Source organism: Notamacropus eugenii, chromosome 1 (genome assembly GCF_028372415.1).
Source record: "Notamacropus eugenii isolate mMacEug1 chromosome 1, mMacEug1.pri_v2, whole genome shotgun sequence".
Lineage (NCBI taxonomy): Eukaryota > Metazoa > Chordata > Mammalia > Diprotodontia > Macropodidae > Notamacropus > Notamacropus eugenii.
The window spans coordinates 680479216-680498715 of NC_092872.1; the positions used below are offsets into that span (position 1 = coordinate 680479216).

The 19500-nt window shown below is 36.7% G+C and overlaps 2 protein-coding genes across 2 annotated transcripts; both read left to right on the top strand.

Moving 5' to 3' along the window:
• Nucleotides 1-966: 966 nt before the first annotated feature.
• LOC140521153 (olfactory receptor 1N1-like) lies at nucleotides 967-1914 on the top strand. Its single transcript, XM_072635895.1, has one exon. It carries the CDS (start codon nucleotides 967-969, stop codon nucleotides 1912-1914), a length of 948 nt encoding a protein of 315 aa, XP_072491996.1.
• Nucleotides 1915-16160: 14246 nt separating this feature from the next.
• On the top strand, nucleotides 16161-17099 carry LOC140521157 (olfactory receptor 1N1-like). Its single transcript, XM_072635897.1, has one exon. The coding sequence runs from the start codon at nucleotides 16161-16163 to the stop codon at nucleotides 17097-17099; it is 939 nt and encodes a 312-aa protein (XP_072491998.1).
• Nucleotides 17100-19500: the final 2401 nt, after the last annotated feature.

Genomic DNA, 19500 nt, shown 5'->3' on the forward strand with positions numbered 1-19500 from the left:
TTATATTTTTACAGTATTTGCTCTTGTTGACTTCTGAGATAGAATTAGAGAAATATTTATACAAAAACAGCACTGATCTAATACTTGTGAAAGGCCTATTGATTCATGGACCTGAGTACAATTCCTTGTAGTAGAGTCTAGGTACTTTATTCAATTAGTAAACATTACTAAATAGTAATTGTTTCTCTTTTACCCAGGAACCCAGATGGTCTTCCACTCCCAATTTGATTTTTTTTTTTTTTATTAAAAGGGCCATCCCTTGAGTAACTCTTAAAGAAGCCTACTCATAGAATAGGTGTATCTCACTCAAAGTGAGAATGTGATAAAAAGCCTTAGCCTGAAAGAGCCAAAGTCTCACATTGCGTCCTGGACCATCTCCAGTCTTCCTGATGAATATCAGGCCACTGGACCTAGATGGCTCAGGAGAAGTATGTGAGGTTGGTGACCTTGCACGGTCCTCCCTCACTCAAATCAAAGTCAACTGCAAGTCATATCATCATCTTGATGTCATGATCCTCCTTGAGAATGAAGTGCAAACACAACAAAGTATTTTATTTTAATGACTAGAGAAAGACAGGAGTATAGATAGTGAACTTAGTCTACTCTTTTTAAGAGGCAAGCAGTTAAAGAAAATAGAAATAAAGGACATTACCTTGAGGGAGGTAGGAGCTAAGAGATTTTTTTTTAAGGGTAAGGGAATTCTGAGTATGGGTATAAGCAGTGGGAGAACAGTATTTGGAGAGAGACTGAGGGTGAAAAGGAGAGAGGAATGATCACCCAAATGAGCTCCCAAAGTAGATATGAGGGGATGGAATCAGTGGCATGAAGGCACCAGTGGATTTTATATGGAACCCAGTATCCTTATTTTCAATCTACCTCTTTCCACTCCACTCTGTAATATATGTAAGGAATGTTCCTTTATTTTCTTAGGTCTTTAGTTTTGTGACCCCTTAAAAAGTCAATGATATGGGCTATGGAAATCAGACCAGTGTCTCTGAATTTTTTCTCCGAGGGCTCTCCCAGTGGCCAGAACACCAACACCTCTTCTTTGGATTGTTTCTGTGCATGTACCTGGTCACCATGGCAGGGAATGTGCTCATCTTCCTGGCCATCATCTCTGAAGCTCATCTCCATACTCCTATGTATTTCTTCCTGGCTACCCTCTCCTTTGCTGACATTGGTCTGTCCTCCAGTACAGTCTTGAAGATGCTACATAACCTACATATGCAGCTTCACACCATCTCCTATACAGGGTGTCTGACACAGCTGTATTTCTTTCTTTCATTTGGGGACATGGACAGCTTCCTGCTTGCTGTGATGGCATATGATCGCTACATGGCTATTTGTCACCCACTCCATTATACCACAGCTATGAGCCCCCAGCTCTGTGTCCTTCTGGTGAGTGTGTGCTGGGTGATCACTAATCTCCATGCTCTCTTACACACTTTGCTCATGGCAAAACTTTCTTTCTGTGTGGTAGGGGAAATACCCCACTTTTTCTGTGACATCAGTCCCCTGTTAAAAGTTTCTTGCTCTTCCACCCATCTAAATGAATTAATGGTTTTTGTTGCAGGTGGTCCAGTTATGACAGTTCCCTTCTTATGCATTCTGGTCTCTTATATATGCATTGTCTCTGCCATCCTCAGGATGCCATCCTCAGGGGGTGGCAGGAGAAAGGCCTTCTCTACTTGTGGCTCTCACCTGTCTGTGGTCTGTATGTTTTATGGTACAATTTTCAGTGTGTATCTCTGCCCTTCATCTACTTTCCCTACCAAAGACATTGTGGCTTCTGTGGTATACACAGTGGTTACTCCCATGCTCAATCCTTTCATCTATAGCCTGAGGAACCAAGACATGAAGGTGGCCCTAGGGAGTATCTTCAGAGGCAAGATATTTGCTTCTCAGTTACATTGACCCCTTGACACTCTCTATTGAGCCTTCTCCCAATCTCTTCTTTTCAATTTTAAACTGAAAAGGAAATCAGCAATTTGTGATCACTTTGATTTATTTTCAGTTTGATTACAGGATTAAGCTCCCTTTTTAAGGAAAAACTAACCCTAACAGCTAAACCAGACTAATATAATATCTTAATATAATTAATTAATAATTAATATAATATCTTATGTCTCGGTTACCTATATATATAGGAAATAGATTGAGAAGATTTATCATTTAGAAGCAGATAATTTAGAGTAAGACAAAACAGAATAACCATACATTACTCTTTAAAAAACTAGGTTTCCTTTTACGGCAGAAAAGCAGAGGGATGAGGAGGAAGTTGACCAAAGGCTAAGTTCCCCTTTCTGGCAACTGGGGAAAGTTTAGCAACAGGTTAAATTCCTCTTTCCAGTCTTAATAGACAAGATTCCCTTTTTTTTTTTTAACTACAGTCTAACTTGTGTAATGAATTCTGCTAAGGAAGATGGAGGATGACTGCTAATCATGGACCACAAATTCCTGTTTTTCAGTACACATTCTGGTTACAAAAGGCACCAACTTCAGGGCAGGATTAAAAAAGCTAGTTAACAAATCAGTTGACCTGCCTTTTCAAATTGAATTACATTCAAAACAATTTTTGTCATTTTTTTATTCCTCATTTTTGTTATAAAAATCATCTTGGTAAATCACTCCTTGTCTCTGACCTCTGAGGAGTCAGGTGACCTGGTTTGATATGTAAATGCTAGCTTTGCAAATTAAATCATAGATGTCTCAGTGACTTTGTCCTCAGTTTTCATTTCAGATAATCAATTTTTATACAATTTGGTCTGTTTTGAAAAATATTCCCCAATGAGTAAAAGAAAATCTGGAGACAAGTCTCTAATAAAATGGTCCCCACTCTTTTCCTTAACACTGTGTTATTTAACCTCTTTAACACAGACCTGAATGGTTACAGATTCCATATTGATCAAACTCATACATGGCATGATAATAGGAGGTATACTTGAGATGACAACTGCCATCCTGAAATAAGTCAGCAGGTTAGAATTAAAGCCTTCCTCACTAAACCACAGAATCAAAGAGCTAGAAAAGACATCTGATTATTTGGGAACCAAACTGCACCTGACCAAGATTCCTCTCTACAACATTTCCAACTTTAATCTGACATCAGATCTAAAATAGTTTTCTTGGAACTCCCAAGAAAAACAGCTTTAACCCTTTTCTATTCTTCAAGACTAGTTGATGCCCCTTTCATCCTTCTAAATCCTCTCTTCTACAAGGAAATCAACATAGTTCCTTTAAACAGCCCACATATGACACATTATCAAGTTATCTCACCCATTCTATTCATCCTTTTCTGTATATTCACCAACATGTCCCATTTCTTTTCTTCTTAAAATATAGTGACCAGAGTAGAAGACAGTATTCCAGGTGTGTTCTCATTGGGTCAGAGTACAACTATTACCTCTCTTGTTGTGGCTTCTTCCCCTTTAATGTAGTCCAAGATATCATTAGCATTTTTGGCATTCAAGTGACTCATACTGAACTTAACGATACAATTAAAAATCTTAAGCTCTTTTTCATGAGAATGACCAATTTTAATAGAGGGAAATTCAAAGTGTAGCTCTTACATTAAAGAAAATCAGCAGTATTAGTTCATATAAACCTTTTCATATTCTTCTGAAGCAATACATTTTGTTATTTCTTATAGCATAGTAGTATTCCATTACATTCATTTATAAGAAAGGATTACTTAATATTTCCCCTTAGTTTCTGGGGGGAGGGGTCCACTACAAAAGTAAGAGTGAAGTGAGCAGAACTAGAGGAAAAATTTGTATTCATATCAATATTATAGCAATTAGCAATTTTTAAGACTTTCGTGAACCAATGCTTAGTGAAAAAGAATCAGGAGGACAATTTATGCAATAACACTATAGAATGAAAAAACTTAGAAATATGTAAGAACAATGATCAATATAATGACCATTCATCACTTCAGAGGGCTGACTGTGATGATGAAACATGCTATCACTTACAGAGAGGTGACAGATGAAGGACATAGAAGGGGACAAATATTTTTATATATAATTATTGAAGGTGTCTTTTGACTATTCATGTTTGTTGTAATAAATATGTTTTCCTTTTTACCCATGTAGTGGGGCTGAGAAGGAAAGAAAATTAATTACTGTTACTTGTTTTTTAAATACAGGGGTGGAGGAGTGATCTAGTTATAAAATGTTGTGTGTGATTTCAGTTGAAGTTGCTGTATTATTCATTTTAATTACTTGTTTACAAAAGGCTTCTAAAGAAATAGAAATCATTTGGAAATATTTGTAATATAAAAAGAAAATAGATTTACAAAATTTAAAAAAAGAATAGTTAAAAATAAATGGTATAAATACAAGACATATTTGTACCTAGACAGCAAATTCATTTGAAGAATACCAGAAAGAGTTGAGACTGTAAATATAATCATGAAAAACAATTCTGTCTTAGGCTCCATTATTAGTAGCAATGTGTTCATACTATTTTGCCTTGGTCAGAATATTATGCACAATTAGTATCTTATAGGAAGGATATTGACAAGTTAGACTATATCCAGAGGAGAGGGAGAAGACTAGTAAAGGAAAAAAAGTCAGAGAAGGTTAGAATCTGTAAAAAAAAATGTGTAATCTATATGATTAAAATTTAGAAAAAAAAAACTTTCAGCCAACATGACACCTGTTTCCAAATATCTGAAAGTCTGTAGAGTGAAAGACTCATTTGACTTGGCCTTAGGCAGCTCTTTTTAAACTGTGGGTTACAACTTCATCTGTGGTTGTGAAAAGTCTGGCAATACTAAGGGTTTCTAAATGCTCAGTGTCCAAAAATTAATAAAAAATCAAATGCATAATGAATCCAGGGTGTTTCTGGTAGTGCTTGCCCATTTTACAACATGAAACTTCACTGTAACCTTGGCTTTGAATAAAAAGCATGCACACTTTGCACTATACATGCCCTCAGACCAATGCAACACCAAATAATGCTGCATAAACTTGAAAAGGGGTCAAAAGAAGAAAAAGTTTAAGAAGCCCTGTTTTAAAGGACAAAACCCAAAGCAATGAGCAGAAGTTGTAGAGAGGCAAGTTTTAGCTAAGGAGAAAGTTTCAAAAAGTTGCATCTGCCAGAAGTAGGATAATGATGCCTTAGAAAGCAGGAAGTTCTCCATACTGGAGGTCTTCAAGCAGAAACCAAATGGCCATTTGTTGTGAATATTGTAGAAGGAGCTGACTGGTAATCAAGCATAAGTTAAATTAGGAAGGAAACTAGGAAGGAACTCTGAATGACCTTTCTACACTGAAAATCTGATTTTTATAGTTCAAAGTAATAAAATTAATGTTTTTTGAGCTAAGAATAATGGTCAATTTATATCTTCATTTTCTAGATGAAGAAACAACGCCAGAGATTTATATGACTTAAAAAAGATAAGAATCTGTGTGCGGATTGTTAACAACATCCTACTTTGTGTTTAGAAGGATCTATGTTGTCCTTAAATTACATCTTTTGAACTTAAGTTGATGGTAAAGAGGTTCAGGGGGAACGATTAATTCTAATGTCATGCCATTGAATGGACAAGGCCATATTCCTGTATTTGATATTTAATAGACATATCTTTCCCTTCTAAATCTTCCAAACTGAGGAATCATAATCTTTTATGATTGTCTTCATAGGAAAGTAATTTGTATGTAGGACCCTGAAGGAGTGAAAAGCAAAGGGAATTAGTGACTCTGGAGATGGGAGCTTTGGGGTTCCATGCAGCCACACCTCAGTGAGGTTCAAGGTTATTACTACTGAGGGGTTTCTGCTAAATGAGTTTTCTCTGCTGAGGACTGGGGTTCCATGACCTCATCTCAAGCAGTAATGTAAGTTCTCACGATTTATGTTAAGTAATGTTTCTCAATTATTTTTTGTCACTGGCATGCCTATTAATTAAGGAAGGGAGAAGGAATCAAGTTTAGTGAACAGGACAGGATCCAACAGGAATAGTTCTGCTAAACAATGACATTTGATGATGCCAGACCCTAGGAAGCTAAATGCCAGTTTGACAAATCTTATGTCTTCTCTTCCGAGTCATGTTTTTATAAACTGGAGAGTTCATTCTGTCTTCACACAAAACTTCAATATCATTGCATTAAGTAGAAAATAATTAAACTTCAAATTCTAAAAATATACTTTTATTTTTCTTATTATTTTTAGGGAGTTCAGAAAATTTTTCTTTGGAATGAGAAGAGGCCATTACTAGTCAAGGTGGTTCCTCTACTAATTATTACAGTTCTTAGAGGCTGTGAAGTGAACAGAATTCTGGACTTGGAGTTGGGAAAAATTGTATTGAATCTGGCTCCAGACCATCCTAAGCTGGGCAAGTCAATTAATTTCTGTCTGTCTCAGTTAGCTCATCTGTAAAATGGGAAGGATGCATGAACTTCCCAGGGTTCTTGTAAAGATAAGAAATGATATCATATTTGTAAAGCACTTTGTAAACATTAAAGTACTGTGTCAATGCTGACATTATTAAATTTTTAGCTTTAGCTAGGTTGAAGCTTCAACTCTGAAAAGCAGATAGCATGGCAGATCAGTCATGTCTGGGATCACTGTGACACAATAAGATGTTATTAGCTGTTACACCACAGTAAGGATAATCTGTAAGAGCAAAGTTTCAGCACTGAACTATATCCTACAACAACCACAGAGTAATTGATCATGTGCAGACTAGGGAAAAGAAGATATGTGTAGAACATTAATTCTGTTTTCAGAGAATATTCAAAAGATTGCATATAAAAAAGGGCCCATAAATGCTTGCTGTTTCTGTAGAAGGAAGAACTAGGTCAAATAATTAAAAGCAGAAATATTCTTATCTAAGTGATGAAGATTGCTGTAACTATTAGAACTTTCCCAGTAATGAAATGAACTACCTTGGGATGCGCTGCTCTCCCTGTCACTTGAAGAGAGAGGAGAGGTTATTTGACCATTGACTAGACATAAACAAGTTGTAGCTCTGAATGGAAGCTTGGACCAGAATCTCTGTAAGGCAATATTTTAATAATGGTAAATTAATATATATATTTGTCAAGTTTAATTGAATTCTGAGTCTCTGATTCCACAGTTTCCATGATTATAGCTTGTTATCCCCTCAGACTATGAGAGGGTGAAGCACATGAAAGGGAGAGCATGGACGAAATAGACCCAGAATGTTTTGGTGGGGATCACATGGAAATGTGAAATTAGGGAAAGTTGACCCAGGACCTTGAATTATCTGTGTAGTCACCAAATGAAGATGTCTAAAAACTATGATTGCTTCCATTATGAGCCCTGGGGTTGTACCATAAGGGGATGCACATTTACGAGGCCCTGGAGAAAATAATGAGCAAAAAGATTAGACTACTTCCTGGGAATCTTTTCAATTCCAAGGACCTAAGAAAATCAGTCAGTGTCTCAGACCTTGGGACATAGGGAGAGGAAGGGGAAGATTGTTCCTAGAAATAACTCTCTCTTACATTGGTTCTTCTCTTCTTGTCCCATCCCTAATACATGTGGATTATGGGTACTCCATGACAAATATTAGTTAAAATTTTAATATTCACTTTCTTTCTCTGGGTGTTAGCATTTATCTCAAACCTTGGGAAGATATAATTGCCATGCTGGCTTCCTTTCCTTTTCTTAAGCTCTTCCTTCAGCCTTGAATGCCCTCATCTGGTCCCTTAGCTTTTTAAAATCTTAGCCAACATTCAAAGTGAGAATAAGGCACACCTCCTCCATGAACCCACCTCTGAGTTTTCTGGCCTCTAGGAATCTCTCTTCCTGCTTTGGGCGTCTAGAGAACAATCTGTGAGTCATTATTTACTCATACTGGGAAACCCCCTCTCTCCTTTGGAAATGGCTTTGACCCTGGACTGACAAGTAATGGAGAAGAGTTAAAAATTTCTCCTTTAGCTTCAGGTAGACCTGAGTCTCATGCTCACAAGGTGCTTTTTCCAATTCTGATAGAAAGAATATTTGAGCTTTCTGACTTGGAAGAACTGGACTCTATCACTCCAGGAAATGGCAAGCCATTTCAGTGGGTTCTCAATGCATTTCCAGGAGGTGCTGCCCATGTTATATCCTGAGGAATCAAAAAGCCTTCTTTCTCCAACATTTGATCCCTACAGATTAAATTGAAGCATATAATATCTCTTCAGAAAACATTTTCACTATTTTGTCACTTTGTATACCAGGCCCTACTGACCTGTATCTTTCCCAGAATTGAGTGAATTTTCCTTTCTTTTCCTGGCAAAACTGAGCAACCAAGCATTTATCTACATGGTCCTGAGCTTTCAAGGTCAAGCAATGTAAGATGTGGACAGAGAATTTGAAATCCATCTGAAGGAGAACCATTCCTTTAAGACAACTTCTCTTTTCTGTTATTCATTTGACAATTACCATTTTCAGAAGATTACACATTTCATAGTATCTTGTATTTTTCTCAAGAGTTTTGTTAGGGTTTTTTTTAACCGAACCTATAAATTTATTTATAGGTTTATTTATAGATTTATTTGTATTTATTTATAAATAATTTATAATTTAATAACGTTAAGTAAATTAATGTAATAATTTATTAAATTAATGAAAATTAATAATTTAAGACAACTGTATTAGAGGAACTCTCTCATTCAATAAAAATCAACACCCCTTCTGCAACTGCCTTAGAAAGTTGCCTGTAGAACTGAAGGGCTAAGTGATTTGCCCACATTGTCAGTATACCATAATGGCAAATTAAGATAAGTCCTTCCTGCCCTCATGCCAGCTTTGTATATATTACACCAGTGGTATAAAACTCAAAAAGAAATTGATCCCTGTTGACCTCATATAGACCTACAAAACTACACATTAATGTTATCTGTTGAATTGCATTTTTGTTTATTTTCCTAAATATTTTCCAGTTACATTTTAATATGTTTCATCTAGAAGCTATTTGGGGGCCACCTGTTGTCACATTAGACACCTCTGCACTATATCATCCTACGTATCTAAATTACATAGGTAAATTAGAATTTCTTGTGAGATAATTCAATAGTGGAAAAACCCATTATCAGTGTCTGTCTCAGACAATCTGAGATAAAAAAAAAAAACAAACAAAAAAACAAACAAAAAAAAAAAAACCAGAAAGGTACATGAAGGCAAGCAGGACTTGGGACTCCAGGGAAAAAAAAGAAATTCTTTCCCCTCCAACCTTTGATATACTTTCATCTGGAACTCCAAGAGAGTAAAATCTTGAGGGAAAACAGGAAGAAAGTGATGAGTAGTTTCACAGCACTCTTACATATAAACTACAGAAGGGGAGATTTTGCTCATGAGAGTCATTCCTCTTAATCTTCAACCAACCAGTCATTGAGAAGAAGCCCCAATCTCTGAAGTTCAATCAGCAAAATGGCTATGCAGAAATCTACCTTCCTGGGAGGTGCCCTTCAGATGACTGCTTTTAGGGATCAATCTCTTCAAGTTGATTAAGGCTGAGCATCAATTGACTTTGGGTCTCACCTCATCAACCATCTTACATAAATTAAAAAATATATATTTTCATTGTTTTATGTCAGAATTAAAGCACTACATAATTCTTTGTGTTCTATCCATTTCTATGGACATATGCTGTTCATTATGCAAAGGCCACAGCACTAGAACTAGGTCTGATATAACCAGCTCAAGGAGAAGCAGAATTTTGTTGCCAGCATGGGGGCCCCAAGTAAATTCTGAGAAAGTCCAGATAAACTAACTATACCTCATAGATTGATGAAGCCACCCAGAAATAAGCAGAGCTGAAACATAGTAAGTAGTCCACTACTCATTGGCCATAGAAAATTTAGCACTTCCATATCATGTCTACTTAGTAGGATGGTATTCCATAAGTGCTAGGACAAGCATGGGACTAGCTGAGTTTCTGAGCCCTCCTTTAACAATATCATAATTAAACTACCTTTCCAGCCTTAGTTCACATTTCTCTCTTTGGCCCTCTATTTGCCAGCCAAATTCGCCCAACTGATGTCTCAGGAATAGGTTTTCTATAGTGAATATTCTATCTCCCATTTCTGTGCTTTTGTTCAGGCTGTCCCACATGTCTGGAATGAATTCCTTCCTCACTTCTGGATCTTAAAATTGATAGCTTTCTTCCAGATTCAATTCATATACCATTTCCCACAGAAAACTGTTTCTGATCCTTCTAATTGCTTACGTTTCCTCCATCATTAAATTATACTGCATTTACTTGTTGGTTGAATGTTGCATTTTCAGATTCCTTTATTTATCCTGTACCTTAAAAAATATTATGAAAACTGTTGGAGAGGAGGTGTGATGGGTGAAAGATGAAATGGTTGAGGAAACAAAGATTTAAACTTCTGAGCATATCCATTTATTAAGTAATCCATGCAAATTGCAGGATAAATCAAGAACAAAGCTTCTCAGCTTAGGGCTTGGACCCAAATACAGGTGAGATAGACTTTTATACATTAAACACAACTAATCAAATAGGACCAATTAATTAAAAAAAAAACAATTCACCAGTATACAAAATCGGGTAATTTGATTTCTAATTGAAGGAAAGATTATTAACTTTCCAAGTTGGGAGAGGGAGAACAAACAGGAACAATTCCCTGAAATTAAAAAAAAAAAAGATGTTCCACTCTCCCTGAATGTCTATATTCAGTCAAAGGAACATGGAAGCAATAACTGGTTGATCTTCATGGGTTCAGTTTTCAGATAAATCATGTTGGATTCTTGAGATACATAATTGTGAGAAATTTCCTTGAATCAATCTTCAGATTTGACTGGGTTTCTGCTCAGCATAAACTAATTCCTTAGTTAAGAGTCTCTAAGCAATAGGTAGAGGAAGAATAGATTCCCAGCGATGCAGAGTTAGGCTCAAACAATGCAACAAAGTCCTCTCACAATTCCCATAAATTTTCTCACAAGAGATATAGACGTTATGAACTAAACCCGTAATTGGGTAGAAATGAAACTAAATTAGCTAAAGAATTCAGTCACAAGATAGAGTCGATTTCCCTACCACTTGCTGTTCCAATCTCTCCAGTTCCCTCAGAGGAAATATTGTTTGTATTTAGTACTTTTATCCTCAGCATCTAGCACAGGGCTTTACATATGATTGGCACCTAAAAAATCCTTATTAAACTGGACTGAATTAAAATGTGAACCCTGCTTGTATACAGAAAGTTAACGTCTTCTTTCAAGCTTTCCCAGTGTTGTCCAGACTACCACCCTTTTGATTTCCACCTAAGCTTGCATGCTCCATGTCATCCTTGACTCTTCATTCTCATTGACTCCACATATGCATTAACCACCAAAGTGATTTTCCTGAAGCATAGGCACAACCACATCTTCCCCCATTCAATAAATTCCAGTGGCTCTTTATCTCCAGGACCAAATCCAAAATCTTCTGTTTGGCAGTAAAAGACTTTTGTAACATTGCTCCCTCCTACATTTAAGTCTTTTTTATATAGCTTTTATATTCCTTATGCACTTTTTTTATACTTTATATATTAGCATATGTTCTGTGATGCAAAGACACTGACCTTCTTGTTTTTCTTGAACAGGAAACTCTATCTCTCAGCTCCATGCATTGTTGATGGTTGGCTCTCCTGCCAAGAATGCTCTCCCTGTTCATTGCCACCACCTGGATAATCTGGTGTCTTTCAAATATCTGATAAAATTCTACTTTCTACAGCAAAGATGCCAAACATGCTGCCCCAGCAGAGTATTGGGGCTATAGTATGGAAAGAACTAAACTAAATTGAAATTGTGAAAAAATAACAAAGTTTATAAAAGTACAATAAAAGGCAGATAATATGAAATTGTGGTTTTGTAAGTCAATATGTGGTGGCAGGCAATCTAGTGTATTATTTAATGGCTTAGTTGTTATGTGTTTGATATAACTTTTACTTAGAAAACCTTTCCCAAATTCTCTTAATTCTAGTGTCTTTCTCAGTTTATTATTTCCTTTTTTATCCTGAATATATCCTATTTTCATGTAGTTATTGCATGCCGTTTCCCCATTAGACTGTGAGCTGTTGAATCTGTCTTTTTCCTTTCGTTCTATCAGCAGATCATTAGCATAGTATTCTGAACATAGTGGACAATAAATACTAGTTGACTGACTAAAATGCATATGTGTGTGTGTGTGTGTTTCTTGCTTTGCTAAAGACCTACTAAAGTTTCAGCATGGCATACAGGGGACTCCAATTTCTCGATGGTAATGACAATTGCAGAAGCTTGACAATATTACAATATAATATTATATAATTATATTATATATAATATTCTACCACATTAGAAATGTTTTAAGAATGAGGCAGGTGATGGACTCAGTCACCATCATGATGAACCAATCAACAAAGTCAAGTAAAAGTGGAGGAACTTGTCCTCAGGGAGCTGGGTATGAATCAATATGGATGTTATACATTGTTTAGAAGGTCAAAAAATTTTTAAAGTTTTGAACTCTTGTTTTCCCTATTTCTTATTCTTATTAAAAACAATGTTTCCCCGGGGCAGAATGGGGGAATGATACATTGAGAAGTGTAGGTGATATAATAACTGAAGATATCAGTGAAAATATTTTAAAAAGAAATTTATATTCTCTGAGTTTAAGCAGATTTGATGTTTGTAGGATGCCTTTTCCTGATCCCTGAATAGCTCCTAGGGTTCGTGCCTCATCCTGACCTGAAATTTAGTTTAACTGATTTTATTTACACATATTGATATAGAAATTTTTTCTCCCTTGATAAAATGGAAACATCTTTACAGCAGGGATGATTCCATTTTTATTTTTCTTACTCATGGGTCTAGCACACTTTTGACTTCTAGCCAAGTGCTCAAATGGTTTTGCTCTGTCATTCCAGGTTCCAGGTATAGAGTATGGTGAAAGAAGACCTGGGAGAGACAATATGGATCAAATAGCTAAAATCCCCTAGAAACAAGAAAGTTATGGAGATAAGGATTCTGTTCAGGAAAAAGATCTAGTCAGAAGCTACAGGGTCCAGCTCTGAGAACACTGCCTTCTCCTGTCCCCTACTCCAAGTGTCATAGGAAGAATCCTCCAAGATAATGGATGATTAAAGGCTTGCTCTGAGGAGTTCAGAACCTAAAAATGTGGGACTTCATCCTGGGGATCCTCCCATCTTCCCCAGGAGGGAAAGGTCTGGAGAGGATATAGATGGTCAGAAAATTATTTGTCTTCCCTAACAAATCTGTGGGGACTATTTTCCCAGAGATTGTCACAGTGCCAGTTAAGAAGACAAGAGCTCTGATCTGCTGGGGATGGGGCAGGGAGGGCAGAGAGAGGGGAGAGAGATTGAACTTGGGACCCACAAATTTGTTCCTCAATTCACTCCAGCTCATTGTGGGGCTCCATAGTCCCACATTTGTGCTTCTCAATTCCAAGACTGAAGACATAGACTTTTCCTTGCAAGTCACTTGCCTAATCGAGAGATCTATAGCCTGTAGAACACACAGAGGCAAACGGGTTCCCCAGTTCCTCCAAACCAACCTTCGACTTCCTATCATCTGGAGCATAGGAAGGGTGGCAGAAGAATTATCCACTCAGTGATACTTTCTTTACATCTGAAATCAACAACAGCAACAACAACAAAAATATCGAGGTAGAGGATGGAAAAAAAATCTAGTATTTTGTCTGTTTCTTTGTTATGCAATTCTTTTTTTTCTCCCAACCTAAGATTTAACCAGTGAAGGGATGTTCCAGTGAATAGCCTCACTGACTACAGTAGTGAGTAGTCTTAACTTGACTACAGTAGGTTTACAATTGCACTGACAATTATACTCTTAGAGAGTATGTGGCCACTTAGAGGTTAAGTGACTTCCCAGGGTCTCGCAGGCTATATGTGTCAGAGGTGGGGGTGGAATCTAGATCTTTGAGCATTGGGCTCTCTATCTCATATGAACATACTGCCTCTGTTACACAAATAGACTTTTAAAAATTTAGTACATGACAGGTATATAATCAAGGTGTAAAAGGGTTCTCTGCAAAGTCCAAGACATTACAGACTGAAAACATTTTTATTGAGATTCAGAGATGGAATAAAAATTCAACTGGCAGATGGAAGTGAGGGAGTTGCAGATATAAGAAAAAAGCTGAACAAAGACATATTAAAATTCAAGTAGAGAACTAATACAGAGATGGCCAGTAGTCCTGACTGTAACACGTGCCATCACAATAAGAAACATCAATTACATAGTAATTTATGGTTTGCTGAGTTTTTATGAATATTACCTCATTTTATTCTCACAACTCTGGGATGCGGGCGCTCTCATTATAATGCTCATTTTACAGATGAGGAAACTGAGGTAGATAAAGGTTAAGTGACTTGCCCAAAGCGATTAGCATGAGTTAGAGCTAGAAATGTAATATAGCACAATACAATGTCAGGTCTTGAATGTTAGATTAAAAACATGAACTTAATCCCTCAGGTATTAAGGAGTCATTGCTGGATTTTTAGTGTAGGAGAAGAGCTATAAAGGATGGATTAAGGGGAATAGTGAAAAGGCAAGTATAATAATCCAAATGAGTGGTAATATGAGCTTGTAGTAAGGTAGAAATAGTGCAAATTGAGTGTTTTATAAAATACATTTTTAATTTTAGTCGAGATCTGAGTTTTCATCCATAAAGGGAGTTCTAGCTACTGTACTGTTAAAAGAGTGTTATCTGGAATACTGCAAGGCTAAAGCAGGTATCTAATTCACATGGCCAGTATATGTCAGAGACAGGGTTTACACTTCAGTCTCATTAACCCCAAGACAAGTCCTCTGTCTGCTGTACTTTGTTGCTTCTCTTTTCAAACACCAAAGCATTCGAACACGCACAGTTGTAATGAAGTTGGAGTCTAATTTAATGCATATATTATTAATTTCTAACAAAAAAAATGAATGTAAGAAATGTGTGTGGATCTTATGTTGGGAAGTGTAAGATGCAAATGTTGTCAGAGTTGTGTCATATTGGACAAACATCTAACCTGATGGTACCCTAAGGAACTTAAAAAGAAAATAATTTCCAAAGAAGCCATAATTAGAATGTATCTTAATTGCATATTGCATTTTTAGAAATATTTTCTTAAACTCTCTATCTTTTAAGGTTTTCTAGTTTATTAAAACATGTTTAACAGCCATTACAGCTTCCCTTCATTAGAAATGGCTCTGGGGAGGAAGGAAAGGTAGAAAGAAGGAAAACAGGAGGGAAAGAAGAAGGGAAGAAGAAAAGGGAAAAAAGAATTTATTGGGCACCCGCTACATGCCAGGCACTGTGCTCAGATCTTTACAAATCACATCTTATTTAATGCTCAAAAAAACCATTGGAATTAAAAGCTAGAAATATTCCTATTTTACAGTTGAGGAAATAAGCAGATAGCAGTTAAATGACTTGCCCGTGGCCAAGAGGGTGATAAATGTTTGGGGCTTGATTTGAACTCAGATCTCACTGACTCGAGGCTCACCACTGTATTCATTGTGCCATCTAGCTTTTTAGGAGGGTTTCAGCCATACTCAACCTTAGTGGCTATTTTTGTTCTCCATAGCAATCATATTTTCCCAATATTGATCAAATCGACCATCTCTGTACCTTTTATAAAATAATAGTAAAAGTATTTATGCTGTAGTAGTATCTTTTCTTCCTTCCATTGAGGTAGAATTCATGCAAAAATAACACTGATTTACAAACTGCTTGAGAAAAGCATATTGATTTGTACAAATCTCAGCACCATTTCTTGCAGTTGGGTCTAGATACTTTATTTAAGGTATTAGAGGGTGATAGGAGTGTAAGTAGTCAGTTCAGCCTACTCTTTTCAGGAAGTAGGAACAAAGAGAAGAGATATAAGGAGCTACAGTCTGAGGAAGTGAAAAGAAGAATTTTTAAGGGAAAGGGAGTTCTGAGAATATTTGTTGTAGATGGGAAATAGATAGTATTTGTTGAGAGACTAGGAGAAAGGGAGAGAGTAATCATTAACCAAGGAAACTCCCAGAGCAGAAGTGAGGAGATAAAATAACAGCCATGAAGGCATCAGTGGATTTCCTATAGTTATCTAGTTATCCTAATTTTGTGCTAGTTCTTTCTACTCCACTCTGTAATATATTTAAGGAATGTTCCTTTATTTTCTTAGGTCTTCTGTCTTGTGCTATCTTAATATGTCAATGACATGGGACAAGGAAATCAGACCAGTGTCTCTGAGTTTTTTCTCCAGGGGCTCTCCCAGCGGCCAGAACACCAACACCTCTTCTTTGGATTATTTCTGTGCATATACCTGGTCACCACGGCAGGGAATGTGCTCATCTTCCTGGCTATCATCTCTGAAGCTCGTCTCCACACTCCTATGTATTTCTTCCTGGCTACCCTCTCCTTTGCTGACATTGGTCTGTCCTCCAGTACAGTCTTGAAGATGCTACATAATCTGCATACACAGATTCACACCATCTCCTATACAGGGTGCCTGACACAGATGTATTTCTTTCTTACATTTGGGGACATGGACAGTTTCCTTCTTACTGTGATGGCATACGATCGCTACATGGCTATTTGTCACCCACTCCATTATACTACAGCCATGCGCCCCCAGCTTTGTGTCCTTCTCGTGAGTGTGTGCTGGGTGATCACTAATCTTCATGCTCTTTTACACACTTTGTTCATGGCAAAACTTTCCTTCTGTGTGGTGGGGGAAATAGCCCATTTTTTTTGCGACATTAGTCCCCTGTTGAAAGTTTCTTGCTCTCCCACTCATGTAAATGAATTAATTGTATTCTTTGTTGGTGGTCCAGTTTTGGCAATTCCCTTCCTATGCACTCTAGTTTCTTATATCTACATTGTCTCTGCCATCCTCAGGATGCCATCCTTAGGGGGTGGCAGGAGAAAGGCCTTCTCTACTTGTGGCTCTCACCTCTCTGTGGTCTGTGTCTTTTACAGTACGGTTTTCAGCGTGTACTTAAGTCCTCCATCTATTTTCCCCGTCAAAGACATTGTGGCTTCTGTGGTATACACAGTGGTAACTCCAATGCTCAATCCTTTCCTCTATAGCCTGAGAAACCAAGACATGAAAGCAGCCCTAAGGAGTCTCCTTAGAGGCAAGATATTTGCTTCTTAAACACTTTAACCCTTTGGCCCTCTATGTTGAGCTTCCTCTTAATCTTGTCCTTCCAAACTAGCTTTGATTTTTTTGGAAAGACATTCTCAAAGGCTAAAAGACAACTTGAAGACACGGCTGTAGTACAGTGACTCAAGGCTCCATCCTTGGCACTGTGCTATTAAACATATTAAACAGTGACTTGAGATGCCATAGATTCCATATTGATTTAACTTCCAATGACATGACATTAAGAAAGATACTTCAGATGAAAGAACTCACATCCCAAAATGTCTCATCAGACTAGATAATGGTATTCTTTACTGAATCACAGACTTCAAGTACTGAAAAGGACATCTGACAATCTCCAACCTATATGATAACTGACTAAGAATCCTCTCTATAATATGCCCAACTTCAACCTTATATCACACAAATATATTTCTTTGAAAACTCCACCTGTTGCTTCTTTGGGACCAAGAAGAACGTGTAATCCCTCTCACATGACAGTCTTTCAGTTTTTGAAGAACACTGTATTCCCATCTCATCATTCTAAATCTCTTCTTCAAGTCATTCAATGTAGTTCCTTCAAGTGGTCTGTATAAGACACATTATTCAGTTATATCAAGAGAATGAACAGGAGAGATTAGATAACAGCAGAATTGCCATATCTGGACTGATTTTGTTACCACTTTCAAAGATGTTTGTTTTTAGAGAGTATTTGCTTCATAAATTCTTCTTTGGATCTGCTTATTTCATTCTTCATCAGTTTATCAAACCCTCACAATTGTTTGTTTTCATAATATTGAAATGCTAGTATTTACTTCATTCTTTTCATGGTAAACAAATACCCAGAAACTTACAAGAAAATAAACCAACTGAAAAATGGCTGAATCAACTATGGGATAAAAATATGATTCATTAGTACTGTGGTATTTGAAATGAGGAAATAAATTCCCAAAAATATGGAGACTTCAGTGAAATAATAGTACTTGCTTTTTAATATAAGTATAAGACTTCTCATTTAACCCTTTTGATGTGAGAGACCATTTTGATTCCAGAGAACTAAAGATGAAACTTGTTATCCATTAGAGAAAGGTGGTTGATTTAAGATGTGTTTTTGCACATGGACATTGAGACTATTCGTTTTGCTTGATTACATGTAGTTGTTATAAGAAATTTGTTTCATTTTTCCTTTTTTTCCAATGAGATGGAGAATAGGAGGGAGAGAAAACTGATTTCTCTTAAACTTTTAATAAGTGGGGAGTAGGTTGGCTACCAATGTGAAATATTCCATCCTTTTCAGACAATGACATTGAGTTATTAATTTTAATGAACTATTTTCTTTTGTTAAAAGAAACTTCTCAAGAATGGAAAGAAATTGGTTAATATTCATAATGTAAAAACAAAATATATCACTAAAAATTTCAAAATAATGATAGAAAATCAACACCATTGGTAAAGAATAGATGCTGTGTAGTTAGTCAACAATTCATGTGAAAGATACCAGGAAGAGTTGGGGAATTTTAAACTCAGTAAAAAAAAACTGAATCTATTCCTAGGCTTTATTGTGGGAAGTAACATGTTCAGAATGTTCTTTTTTTGACAGAGCACATTGAAGAACACAAAGTCTTAATAAAAGTAGATTTTTATGAGCTAAGAGTAGTCTGTTAATAATTGATATAACTGACTCCATTTTGCTCCATATTTGCCATTTTTGCTGTGTTTGATCCCTGCATGAATTGTAGGCCCAATTTATAACAGTTGGTTTCCTTCATTGTCCTCTTTCCTTCCCCAATTGGTACAAAAGACTTAATTGCTACAAAAAAAGGACTTGGGCATTTTTCTCCTCTCTTCTGTGCCCCTCCCTCTCCACTTTTCCAGTCTTCTTTCATCTTACCCACTGACACACCCTTTTTGATCTAATAACACTGGCCTCTTTTCAGTTCCAAAAACAAGGCACTCTATCTCTCTCTACTGTGCATTTTCTCTGCCTGGAAGGCTCTCCCTCTTCATCTCTGCCAACTGGCTTTCCTGATTTCCTTTAAATCTCAACTAGAGCCCATCTTCTACAGGAAGCACTTCTCAACTCCTCTCAATTCTAGCACCTTTTGTTTATTGTTTCATATTTTTCCTATGTATAGTTTGTTTGTACATATTTGTCTGCTTTTTGTCTCCCCAATTTAGACTGGGAGGTCTTTGAAGCCAGGGCCTTCCTTTTACCTCTTTTTGTACCCCCAGTGCTTGCCTGAAACATAGTAAGAGATAAATAAATGTTGATGGAATGACTGTGTTTCATGTTGGCTTGACAGTGGCTAGTCAATGACCTAAAGAAAATTTATGTAACAATTTTAGTGACCCAGATGGATTTTTTTTTCCAGATCCTCATCTCTGAGAACTTTCCAGTGTGCATGAGTTGAGT

Bases quoted from the DNA above. Each gene is read 5' to 3' on its own strand.
- LOC140521157 (XM_072635897.1), top strand. From the start codon at position 16,161: ATGGGACAAGGAAATCAGACCAGTGTCTCTGAGTTTTTTCTCCAGGGG.
- LOC140521153 (XM_072635895.1), top strand. From the start codon at position 967: ATGGGCTATGGAAATCAGACCAGTGTCTCTGAATTTTTTCTCCGAGGG.